At 40.3% G+C, this 13,384-nt stretch overlaps 1 protein-coding gene across 1 annotated transcript; it reads right to left on the bottom strand.

Moving 5' to 3' along the window:
- Window positions 1–443: 443 nt before the first annotated feature.
- Window positions 444–9,387, bottom strand: LOC311059141 (caspase-8-like). Its single transcript, XM_084076821.1, has 6 exons — window positions 9,358–9,387; window positions 5,163–5,470; window positions 3,932–3,969; window positions 3,636–3,741; window positions 2,158–2,722; window positions 444–1,951 (listed from the first exon to the last, which is right to left on the bottom strand). Exons 2-6 carry the CDS (start codon window positions 5,458–5,460, stop codon window positions 1,813–1,815), a joined length of 1,146 nt encoding a protein of 381 aa, XP_083932947.1. The 5' UTR covers window positions 5,461–5,470; window positions 9,358–9,387; the 3' UTR covers window positions 444–1,812.
- Between the last annotated feature and the right edge of the window lie 3,997 nt (window positions 9,388–13,384).

Below are 13,384 nucleotides of genomic sequence, written 5' to 3'. Positions count from 1 at the left end.
GTAGATTTAAAATAATCAACTTATCAAGTCAACTGACTTGATAAGTTTTTGGTTAAAACAAAAATATTTTTGTTAAAAGGTTAAAGCACTATATTCTGATAGCACTGGTTCTCAAACCTTTTCATGTTAAGGATCCCCAAATTGATATTTATTTGGCCGCGGACCCGCATCTAAAAACGTTGGTATAAAGTGTGTAATCTATGATCTTACTTAGGGTGTGTTCGGAAATTGCGCACCGGAGCGCACTCGCCTATTAGTTTGTATTGGCCAGTGCGCTCAGTGCTGTATTTCCGAACGCACCCTTAATGTGCGTTAAACTAGTTCAATGAAACCAAATCAATGTCTCCGTTGAACAATACAGCCATTATGCATCTTGACTGGCATGAATATAGCATTCACTTCATAATGCAACTTTCAGTACAATCAAATAAAAACATTCAAAGTTTGAGTAAAATAAGTATTTTATTCTCAGAAAATTGTGTGTTGAAGGCATATATCACAGCTTATACCAAGACATTGTCTTGGCATGTACAGGCATGTACAGCAATATTCGAAATATGAATGATAATGCATCAAACGTGTATAGCACTTTCCTAAACATTCAAAATACACTTAAAGCTGCACTATGTAACTTTGCTCTTCTACCCCGGATTTGAAGTCAGTTTCCTGCGCAAGTGCTAACTTTTTTTTTATCATTGAGCTAATAGAGCCTGCCTACCTGATGGTCAATTTAATCCTAACCCTAACCCTTTGACTTAATTTGTCTTAATAGAAGTGGGGGGAGACAAAATAAAACCACCACAATTGTATAAATTATATTGAATTAACATACTCTACCATACAGATTGGACAAAATTATATTTCATTTATGGGGGAAAAAGTGACATAGTGCAGCTTTAACCTGTGGTTATTATTAAAGGAAAATCAATAGGCCCGGGTGGCACAGGGGAAAATGTCCTGCCCACCACTGTGGAGACTATATAGTTTGCTAAAAGGGGAAAAAGTAAAAGAAATATATATATTAAACAATAATAAACAAACAATAACAACAAAATAAGTGGTGTTAAAACACGGTAGGATACAGTAGGTATCGAACAAATTATATAGTGATTACAACAATGTGGAACATTTAAAATGCTATGGAAATATCGATTCTAAGATTATGAAACATTTCTATAATTTATCTCAATCACCAGCTTATTTGCTACAAATTGATAAAGATTTTAGCACCAAGAAATTGTTGCCAACTTCAGAGGGTCCCTTATGTACTTTATGTCCTTTGCCTGAGCAAAGTGCAGCTCTCACAGAAAATAGCAGAACGCTGTGACACGTTGTGAACTTGTCAATCGGGTATTTTCAGCAAAAGCTTTCCCCAGCATAACAGAAAACAGAAAAGACGCTAGTATAGAGCCTGAAGGACTCCGCTACATCAAGTCCAACACTTTTTCAAAAGGAAATCAATCAAGAGTGTGTGGCAGAGATTATCTCCAACAGCATTGATAGCCTGCCCTACAATTCCTGGAACTTTGAACATGACAGCAGCAGGAGAGCGAGAGAGTGGAAGAGAAATAGAGACAGTTGTCACCCAAGATATTTATGTCTAGACATCTTGAAGGACGGTGGGGAGTCTCACTTTTTGATGGGTAGGGCATTCCACATTTTGGTGGCATAGCAGTAGAATTAATTCATCCCCATGTTTGTGCCGAATTTGTCCCATCAATCTCAATTTGGATTGCAGTTGCCTTTTCTTTGTCATGAGCAAGACAGGAAGACCCACTTCAAAAACAACGCATGTGAGCTTGTCGTTTGGAATCAATTGGAGATGGGCGTGAACACCAGCTTTTTCCTCAGGGTGACCTTTTTAGCTTCAGGCATCTGCGTGCCCCCAAACTCCCCCTTCTGGGCAACGTCGTCATTGACCCGATAGAGAATGGTCATGAGGTCAACGCCACTGTAACAAACACACACACACACACAACATTCAGAACACTCCAACAACTTTAAACTATGTAGTACATGCAGCAATGAAGGCAATTATGAACATTTAAAAATAATTATGGTGGACAAAGTTTGACTTAGCATTCGTTAATAACATCTTCATTTGACAGTTTATATTCATGTTGGTGTCATATTCTTAATTATGATTTTGAGAGTTACTTGGGACAGAGCTCTCGTAGTTGTTTCCACAAACACTGCATGAACCAGGTCCCGTTTATTGCGTGTCTGTTTGCCGCATAATTCTCCACGGTGGCCATGGCGACCAGGAAATCTGCTTCTGCTTTCACGACCATCCTAGAAGGCATGGTGTCTCCTTCTGCAGAGTTGTCTGCTTGACCCCCAGACTGACTATTCCTCTCTTTCTGACAGGCCTGGATGAAGAACACCTTGGGCTTTTTGTCAAGGAGGGGGCATTTCACCCCATTGAACGTCGTGGTGATGTCATCAATGCAGAGACGCTCCCAGTCGGTCCCAAAGACAGCGCCCTTTTCCCCGTGACTCATGACGCAGCAAACGAAGGCGTCTCCGTGCTGTGGAGGATCGTCAACATTAAAGTCGGTGAACTCGTCTCTGGACCATTCCCGTACTTTGCCGTACATCGGTAGCTCGAAGAGGTTCTCCAAAGAAGACAGTAGTTTCAGCGTCTCCTCCATTTGGATCTTGGTTTGGTCTTTAAACATCAGCACTCTGAAGCCCAGCCAGCTGAATGTACGTGCCAAATCAACTACAAACAACAAACAAACAACCAAACAAACTCATTAATGTTCAACCTCCAAAGAAACACTACCATTACAGCATATGGTCATGTTTACATTTTAGATTTAAAATTGACACGCTTGTGAAGAGCAGTTTACGACCATTGCAGTCATAGAAGGATCAGTAGATCAGTGGTTCTCAACCTGTGGGTCAGGAACCTCAGGGGGGTACCCACAGTATTTTGGGGGGGTTCCCCAGATGACAGTGAGTGAATTGACAATTTAAGGACTTTTAATGCCAAAAAGAAATTACTGCATCAACAGTAATCAACAAACTATACTATAAAAACTGGTTAAAGGAGTAGTTCACCCCAAAAAAAATACTTATTTCCTATCAATTACACACCCCATGAAGCCTTGAATTTATGGAGATTTTGTTTTTGTCTCATTCCTAAACCAATAATTTGATGACCGGCGGAGACTCAAATAGTCTCCTACTGAGTCTCCTACTGACCTATGACCTGTCATCAAATGATTGGCTTAGGAATGCAACAAAAACATTCAAGGCTTCATAGTGTGTGTAATTGATAGGAAATAAGGCATTTTTTGGGTGAATTACTCCTTTAAACATTGACCAAATTGTCAAATAATATAAGAAAGAGGCAAAAAGTGTGTAAATAGACGATCTACAAGCTCAAAACTGAGCTTGTAGATCTGCTATTTTCACAATATTTATCTGTGGAACTGAGTCAAACAAAATGTAATGCCTCAACTCCTACATTCAAAGTGCTTGTCAGGGCGGGGGGTCCCCAGTCCAAATATGATTATGTTGCGGGGTCACGGCCTGAAAAGGTTGAGAACCACTCCTGTAGATAACCAACATTACAAACAACCAACAGAGAGCATGAGCGTAGTGCCATAGCATCCAAACAACATTCATACCAGCATCCTGGTTTGTTCCAGCTCTAGGTCGAGAGCCGGGAAAGATCTCATTGTTCATGATCAGACAGAGACCTGTAGGTTTGCTGGTCAACTTGTACTGACCGTCCTAAAAACAGCAAAGACAGATTTTTGGGTTTTGCACTTCATACACAATGGTACACTACAATGCATGCTCCAGGACTAATCAGACTAAAATACAAAGTTACTACTATCTGTATGCAAAAGGAGTTTTTATAATTCATTTAATAGATAATGCTATTGTTGTTTTTTGTGAATGTTTCACTACTTTTACTTACACATACTGCCTCGTGTCCTTCGTTGTGGACAGGACCACCTGTCAAAAACAAAATCACATTCCAAAATATACATCTTACTGGCTTTTTTTTAAATCATATTTTTATTGACTTTTTGTGACATACAGGACATACACTATCACACACATTCATACACATATACAACACCCTTGCACTTGCAATTAAAAAAAAACAAAAAAATATCACATTGTTTACACTTTCTTTACCATATGAAATATAGTTTTCAGTTTCCTTTTCTCTTAAGTAATGATCTCCATAACATTCATGTTTGTTTTCCAGAGCTGGACAAATTCATTCTGCCTACCCCTAACTATATATGTTAGTCTTTCCAGACTCATAAGTTCCCTGGATGTGCCACATCCTTAATGTTGGGGCATCCATGTTTTTCCAACATAGCGCAACAACTCTCCTGGCTTGAGGAAGTCCAAAGTCCAAGATTTTAGTCTGGTTTGTTGTTTGTACAAAGTTCTTTGGATATATTCCAGTTATACAGAGTTTAGCACTAGAGGAACTGTAGTTTTAAAGATTCCTGACAGACATTTTATGATTTATTTCCAAAATATCTGCATCTTGGGACACTCCCACATACAATGAAATAACGTACCTTTCTCAATTAAACATTTAGTACAGACATCTGGGATACTAGCGGATATATGATGGAGTTTGACAGGAGTTATATACATTCTCAGTAACCATTTATATTGGAGTTATTTAAACCTTGTATTTATTGTCTGCTTTTGCGCTTTTAAACATGCCTGTTTCCACTCAGTGTCATCAATGTCTTCTTGAATGTCTAATTTCCACATTTTGATGACATAAAACTTTTTAACTGTAAATATTTAAAAAAATGTTTTTTAGTGATCTGATATCTCCGACATAAATGTTCAAATGAGAGCATACACACACACACACACACACACACACACACACACACACACACACACACACACACACACACACGCCTTTGTTTGCTCTGTAGCAAACAAAGGCTTGTGTTATTATATATCACAAGTTTCATTCATCAAGATGATCTCCACAAATCAACACAATTTCCAAACCACACACAATTGCATCCAAATATATAACATACAATTTTGGGTGGTCCTGGACATGGGTTTGAGAACCACTGATATAGCAACATAAACTGTTTTAGAGGATATTTTTAGCCTCAGGTCTTAATGGGTTAAGTTAAAGTATTATCAAGGTAATGAACCTGCATTGGTGTCCCACTGTATCTCCTTCAGCCCAGGGTAAGTGTCCTTGATGCCTGCATCAGTTTGTAGTATGTCCAGGAAGGCTTTGCACGTGGTTTCTCCTTTTCCAATAATCTTGTCCACAAGTCCGCCGATTTGGTCTTCATGATTGGCCTTGGTCATGCTGGTCAGATTTCTGTACTCCCGGCGGGTTATAAGCTTCTTCTTCTCTGCTGTGTCAACGATGAGTTTGGGGTCTTCACTCAGAATGTCCTGTAGTTCTGTTTTTCTACCAACAATTGCATCTATGGCTGTCATCGTGCTGAACCTGAAGAGAGGAACAGTGTTAAAAAATAAATGAATGAAGATACAGTCGTTTTGAAATGTGAATCCCATGGATGTAACTTCCTGAAGTGTGTATAATTGTTTTAGGGGTCATCCACATGTCCGTACAAACGTGTCCGTGGCAAGACTTGTCCATGTCCGAGGCACTTTTTTTTAAAATGTTTTTATAAAGATATAAAGATATTCCTATATAATTTAGGAAATGTCAGTGCAGATGTCAGTCATAGCCAGGCCCCGTCCCCACGTACCCGGGTATTTTTTATAAACGTAGCTATATATATGCGTTTGGGGGGTTCGTCCACACGCAGATGCGTTTTTGGCCCATGTAAATGCATCTTTTTGAGAACTCCGGCCACAGTGTATATTTTTTTAAACTCTGTTTATACGTCGTCGTGTGGACGGCATAAACGGATCGTTTTCACATTATAAGCACGCGCAGTGGGAGTAGGCTACTGTAACATACTGTAATATAATATAATATAATATAATATAATATAACATAATACAGTCTTGCCATCGCTCTGGATTAAGAGCGTCTGGTAAATGCCTAAACTGTAACCATCCCGGTGTCATCGGGTACATATGCTCATATGCCTGAAGAACAAAAGCCCAATAAATCCCCCGGCCAAGGGGATTCCTGTTTAGGCTTGTGGTTAAGAAGTTTGCTTTAGTGCAGCACAGTTTCTCTTTCTGTCACACACCTACCAGCCACACACACACACACACACACACACACACACACACACACACACACACACACACACACACACACACACACACACACACACACACACACACACACACACACACACACACACACACACACACACACTGCCCACACCTTCTGGACTTTTAGTCCAAGCGTTTCGGGCCATATTTTGATGGAATCGTGCACTTTACGATACAAGCATGAAATTTGGCACACAGTTAGAGCATGCCATAAGGAACATTTTTGGCTATAGGGCCATCGCAGATTTGTCCTGTGGTAACCATGGCAGCCATTTTCCAAAATGGCCTCCATCTGCTGTTATTTTACCAATAACTCAGGTGCTAGACCACCTAGGATCTTGATTCTGGTGACTAATCCTACATTTTCAAGGATGAGGAATACAGTGGTACTATTTAGAATTGTCTTGTGGTAACCATGGCAGCCATCTTTCAAAATGGCCACCACCTGCTGTCATTTTAGGCTAGACCACCTAGGATCTTGATTCTGGTGACTAATCCTACATTTTCAAGGATGAGGAATACAGTGGTACTATTCACAACATGCTAGTAACTACCTAACTAACTACAGTACATGAGGAGGCTGATACTCGTGTCATATTACACCTAGAAGATGCTGTGAAGAAAGGGTATAGCAAGGTGACAATACGCACAGTAGACACGGATGTGCTAGTCCTGGCAGTAACGTCAGCCCAACGCCTCCACTTGACTGAGCTGTGGGTTGCTTTTGGAACTGGGAAAAGTTTCCGTAACTTAGCAGCTCATGAGATGGCAAGGGCATTAGGCCCAGATCGATGCTTAGCCTTACCCATGTTCGATGCCTTTACTGGATGTGACACAGTGTCATCTTTTGGAGGCAGAGGCAAGAAGACGGCATGGGAGACCTGGAAAACCTATGGTGACGTCACACGTGCCTTCAGTTCCTTAGCTGCCATCCCAGACAAAATAGATGACTGGATGGAGCCTCTGGAGCGTTTTGTGGTATTGCTCTATGACCGCACTAGCGGCCAGGCATCAGTGATTCAGGCACGGAAGCAGCTATTCACCCAGAAGGGCAGAACAATTGATGGACTCCCCCCAACACGAGCTGCACTGATTCAACATACAAAGAGGGCAGCCTACCAAGCTGGCCATTGTTGGGGACAGGCGATGGTTGCAGCCCCTGAACTCCCATCCCCAGGTGAATGGGGGTGGAAGAGGAAGGAGACAGGTGAATACAAATAATTTAATCCACTTCTTTACACTTGTAAACCTGTGATCTGACAATAAAGCTTATTCTAATTTTGACAGGAGGATGGGAAGTGCACTGGACCACACAGAAGCGAGCCTGGCCTTTCGGGAACTCCTCCGCTGTGGTTGCAAAAAGGGATGCAGTGGACAATGCAGCTGTGTTAAGGCAGCACTTCAGTGTACTGCCCTTTGCTACTGTGGTGGACTGTGCAACTAACATTGTGTAGATTATCTGGCTTTATTGAATAGACCCCTTAACAGACGACGTCACACTGATAAGAACCAGTCTGCGCGGAACCAGTATGCGCGCAATGAAACCCATTCTATCAGGTCTCGCTAGGACGCGCCTCACTAGCCAACACACAAGAGGGGGTTGGGGTGTGCTGAAATCAGCGCACCCCAAAACAACAGGTTGAGAATTGATTGCGTGAAACAATCACCTGTGCGTCCAGTCTCAATGTTGGTAAACAAATAATTGGTCTATATGCCATTAGGCTATGACTCATGAGTACTCTGCCTTTGTTGTGTCTTATAGTCCATTGAAAATAATTATGCAATACTACTACTACTTGGGGCGGCTGTGGCTCAGGAGGTAGAGCAGGTCGGCCAATGATCCGTGGGTCGGCGGTTCGAATCCCGGCTCCTCCTCCTGTCCACATGTCGAAGTGTCCTTGGGCAAGACACTGAACCCTACACTGCCTCCAATGATTCGGTCGGCGCTAGCTTGCCACCATTGGTGTGTGAATGTGGGAAAAGTGGGGACGCTGGCGTCGAATGTTCGCCGCTCCACCTCCCAATGTCCCCTCCCTGAATGAATGAATGAACCATTGTAAGAGCGCTTTGAGTAAGTTTGAGTACTTAGAAAAGCACCATAAAAATGCTATTCATTATTATTATTATTACTACTAATAAAAGAAACAGTGAAGTACTGCATTCTTGACTCTCACGTGTCAGTTTGAAAACATCTACTGTACTACATCATTACATATTTTGATGGGTTTATTATTATTTAATTAACTGAATGCCAGATATATGCAGTTAGGTAGTAGAATGTTGTGAATAGTACCGCTGTATTCCTCATCCTTGAAAATGTAGGATTAGTCACCAGAATCAAGATCCTAGGTGGTCTAGCACCTGAGTTATTGGTAAAATAACAGCAGATGGAGGCCATTTGGGAAAATGGCTGCCATGGTTACCACAGGACAAATCTGCGATGGCCCTATAGCCAAAAATGTTCCTTATGGCATGCTCTAACTGTGTGCCAAATTTCATGCTTGTATCGTAAAGTGCACGATTCTGGCCCGAAACGCCTGGACTATTTGAACACATTAGACAGACAGACAGACAACACACACACACACACACACACACACACACACACACACACACACACACACACACACACACACACACACACACACACACACACACACACACACCGCCCACACCTTCTGGACTTTGAACACATTAGACAGACAGACAGACAACACACACACACACACACACACACACACACACACACACACACACACACACACGCACACGCACACAAATGCGTGGATTCATGGTCTTGCAGATTATTTTCCAAAAATCCACGCATTTGCATTGACAAAGCATTGGCAGATTCCGCCCCAGGGGTAAAATAAAAGTGCGGTGGGAGCGTGCCCTTACTTGATAAAGTGGATTTTTTTTTTAAAGTGTTTAGTTTTAGTTTCATATATTTTTTTATGTTTCCTTTGAGCCATTTCTTTTTTGTTTCAACACGATTTGCACGCGACCCCACCCAAAAAAAAGCAACAGGCTGGTTGAGTTCCAAGTCTTACAACATCTGGCTTAGCCTTAAAACATAATGAATCATCTAGGTGCAATTGGTATGTATACAGTAATATAAAAGAATAGACTTACTGGTCTTACTGCGGTAACAAAGTTCTCAAAGTTATTAGGCGGTAGCTATAGCTCTGGTCGGCGGTAGGTAATCTGTAGGCTCCTTTATCATTACTTTCTGTTTTAGCTGACTCTTTATCACTGAGCGTGGCAGGGGGAGGCGGGGCCTTGACCTTGAGAAACGTGACACCTCATACACACATCTGGCTGCTCAACAGTGGCGTACAGTATAACTACATGTACTCAAGTACTGCATTTTCACTTTAGTTGAATATTTCAAATGTTCAGTACTTTTACTTCTACTCCACTATAGGCAAATGTTGTACTTTTACTCTACAACAATTATTTGAAAACTTTATACTAGGTAGGCCTACTTTGCAGATATACATGATTATAAAACCAACATTAACCACTTTAGCCCTATTTTATACCTAGGCTATTTGAAAATAAGTGTACTTTTACTTTTGGTACTTTAAGTATTATTTTGATGCCAATGCTTTCGTACATTTACTCAAGTAACATTTTGAACACAGGCCTTTTACTTAACAGAGTATTTTTATGTTGTGGTATTGCTAATTTTACGTGAGGCATGACAGTGTGCTCATGTGGTTGGGTTCATGCGAGGACAGTGACAGCTCCATGCATCCTGTACTATAAAAAGAGACGTTAACAGCCTCCTGTCATTTCCTGTGGAGTTATGTGAGGATAGGCAAATAAAAACTCCCATCATGCAAGTGATGTTCAAATCATAGTCAAATAGAAGCACCAAAGCAAAGATTAATACATACTCTCAGTCTCACCCAGACAGACAGAGCGGCTAACAGTAGAACATTTTGCATTTCATCAAGCCGCTTTTCAACTGTATTCAAAAAGGCCATGATGAAGAAACAGGTTTTCCTTTGTAGAAGCATCAGAGCGCTGCATCCTGGCCACCCAGGACCACTGAGGTGACTGGTTGACAGTGGAGGAAGAAGCACTCAGATATTTTCCTTAAGTAAAAGTAGCAATACCACAATATAAAAATACTCTGTTACAAGTAAAAGGCCTGTGTTCAAAATGTTACTTGAGTAAAAGTACAAAAGTATTGGCATAAACATAAGTACCAAAAGTAAAAGTACTAATGTTTGAAAATAGTAGATCTACAAGCTCACAACATGTCGCGATGCAATGCGTTGGATACGTTGATTTGGAAGATTTGGGGAGGAGGTTCTTCCTTGGCCTAGGAGTGTGCGTGCATCGGTCGGTCCAGCAGTGTCCAAGATTAGCTGCTCAAAGACAAGACAGACTCACAGGGGTGAAAACATAATTCATCTCCCACCCCTGGCCACTTCGGCCTGGTACCGGATAATGATGAGAATTATGTATTTTTTTGTGGAAACAAACAGACACTTATTTATTTCATGCTTTCATACATTATTCTTTCTCAATAGACTATCACCTGACATTATCCATATTTCTACAGAAATATCTATCAATGTGTGTGTGTGTGTGTGTGTGTGTGTGTGTGTGTGTGTGTGTGTGTGTGTGTGTGTGTGTGTGTGTGTGTGTGTGTGTGTGTGTGTGTGTGTGTGTGTGTGTGTGTGTGTGTGTGTGTGTGTGTGTGTGTGTGTGTGTGTGTGTGTTATATTATGAATGTATTGATTTATTTTCTTTTTGTAGCTTTGCCCACCTACAACATGTGCCACTCAAACTTTTACACTCAAAAGGGCCACAATGAAAATAAGCTCTTGAACTTTGTTTTATCATTCAATGTCCATGTATATGAATCTTTGTTATTATAAAACATCCAAACCTGCAGTTTTCTGTTGGTTTTGATGTAAAGAGAGTCAACGGAAACTTCATTCAGCCATGTGTTATTTCGTCCACGTTTTATTTAAGGGTTTCTCCTGTGGGATTGTGCCCCCTAGTGGACTGCATTAATTCCAGCATGGATAGTCATCTTGGAGAGTGGAACACTTCACTGCATGCATGTGTGTTCCCTATTCTCTCTGGATGATCTATAGGAATCACGGATTTTGTCATATTGGTAGACATTTTCTTTTGGCATATAGCCTACCAGTATTTCTTATCTATCAGTAACATTGATTTGGACAAAAAATACTTTTTTTTAGGCCACACTGAAAGTCTACCATGTCCTCAATGTTCAGGTCTCACTGTAAAATACATGGACTGAAACGCTTCGGCTGAGAAAAAAAAAAAAGAAAAGTTAACCACTTAATCCTAGTGGCCGTATTCTGGGGCGAACATTCAGCAAAGATAGCAGATCTATAAACTCACAGCATCATGTCGCATGATATGTTGTGAGCTTGTAAATCTGCTATTTCCTGTGCTGTAATGGGAAATACTACCAGAGCTAGAGCCCTGAATGACACTGGTCGGACTAGTATAGGTTTTAAGTAGTTAAAGATCTCTCTCAGGAGGAAAGGTAAAATAGTCAAACACTCTAGCCTCGATGCAAAAATGATTTATTTCTAAAGGCTACTGTGCCTGTTTACACTGAGGTCTTCATCAAGGCAAAAAGAAAATAAACAAAAACCTCATGAATACAAGTCAAAACCTTGGCAGTGAATGCATATTTGTTTGCATGGAGGGTGAAAGGACGACTTCACCCATTTTCAACCTATCTTCATATAATTGGTCCTCACTAATGCTCATGATAAAATGGTAAAAAAAAAAAAAAAAAAAATCTACTCGGTCTGTGTCATAGGAGGGCTGTGGACACTTCAGAAACCCGCCTACCAGTGAGATCATCATTAGGCAGGTTTTTTTTTCTAACAAGATTTTTTTTTTAATGTTTTGATTTGTATTAATGCAAGAACAATGGCTTCCATGATATCATTACAGCTTTACAGGAAAAGTCCACAGCCCTCCTCTGAGACACAGATGGGGGGTAGACAAAAATGGATAAAATGATTGTGACACTATATTAACTAAACAAACAAATAAAAAAAATCTCAGAATGAATGAATAACATAGGCCTTAAAAAACACTTTAAAATGTTAACACTTTTTAAACAGCACTTATATATGAATGCATTTATTATAGATTATTTGTTTAGTTTTGCTACGCCCCACGCGGCTGGTATTTAGACAGTAATACTCTATTTGATGTTGTGTGGAAGCTGGTATTCAGAATGAGTTACCATGAAAAAATGACAATATGACAATTCAATATTCACATTGCAAACAGTTTATTCACATAATGCTAAAGAACAATATATTTCTTTCCCATCAAATATAATTAATTAAAAGTGGCTTATTTGCTACCTATAGCAGAACAGTCTGATTAACTGTCGTTTCATTCTTTCAGTCTAAAGATCACAAGGCAACATGGAGAAAAATACATCTCTTATTTAATCACTTACACCCTATATACTTATATAGGGTTATATACAGTACTATACCTTATATCCTACTTTGTCATACGACAGATACCGGAAATAGCGATCTGCAAGCTCACAATGTGTCACGATGTGATGCATTGTAAGATTGTAGATCGTGAGTGGTCAAATCTTCTTCCTCCCTCCCTCACTTCCTTCCCTTTCTTCCTTAATTCCTTCCTTCCTATATATTAAAATCTACCTCCCTTCCCCACTTCCATTGTCTCAGATTGAGACCATGTGAGTTTGGAATGAATCAGGTATCTTCCTGAGCTAACTATAAATAAACACATTCCACGTGAGGAGCTGTTGCTCAGCCAACACATCATCCTCACATGGGAGACACGGTGATGACACGTTTTTTTGTTGTCATATTGCAACATTACATTATTTTCTTATTATTCTATACTTTTTCAATTAATCGAATAATCGAAAATTTTAAGCATATTTTGATTATCACGATAATATCGTTAATCGCAATTATTTTTGCCACAATAATCATGACATTTATTTTTCATATTGTCCCATCCCTAGTCTATTCTCATGCAAGACCCCTGAACAGTGTTTTGCCAAGTTTGGAGTGGATTGGAGAGAAAGAGCGCCTGTGGACCACATGTGGCCGCTGGTGTGACTATTCTCATGGCAGACCCCTGAACAGATTTATGCAGATTGGAGCAA

Source organism: Gymnoscopelus microlampas (assembly GCF_963454915.1).
Source record: "Gymnoscopelus microlampas genome assembly, chromosome: 13".
NCBI lineage: Eukaryota > Metazoa > Chordata > Actinopteri > Myctophiformes > Myctophidae > Gymnoscopelus > Gymnoscopelus microlampas.
This window is presented reverse-complemented; position numbering and strand designations above follow the sequence as displayed.

Excerpts from the sequence above, each read along its gene's own strand:
- LOC311059141 (XM_084076821.1), bottom strand. The coding sequence starts at position 5,460 with ATGACAGCCATAGATGCAATTGTTGGTAGAAAAACAGAACTACAGGAC. Across the intron at positions 3,970-5,162 it reads ACAGTGGGACACCAATGCAG|GTGGTCCTGTCCACAACGAA; the intron begins GTTCATTACCTT and ends TGTTTTTGACAG. Across the intron at positions 3,742-3,931 it reads AAGGACACGAGGCAGTATGT|GACGGTCAGTACAAGTTGAC; the intron begins GTAAGTAAAAGT and ends TGCTGTTTTTAG.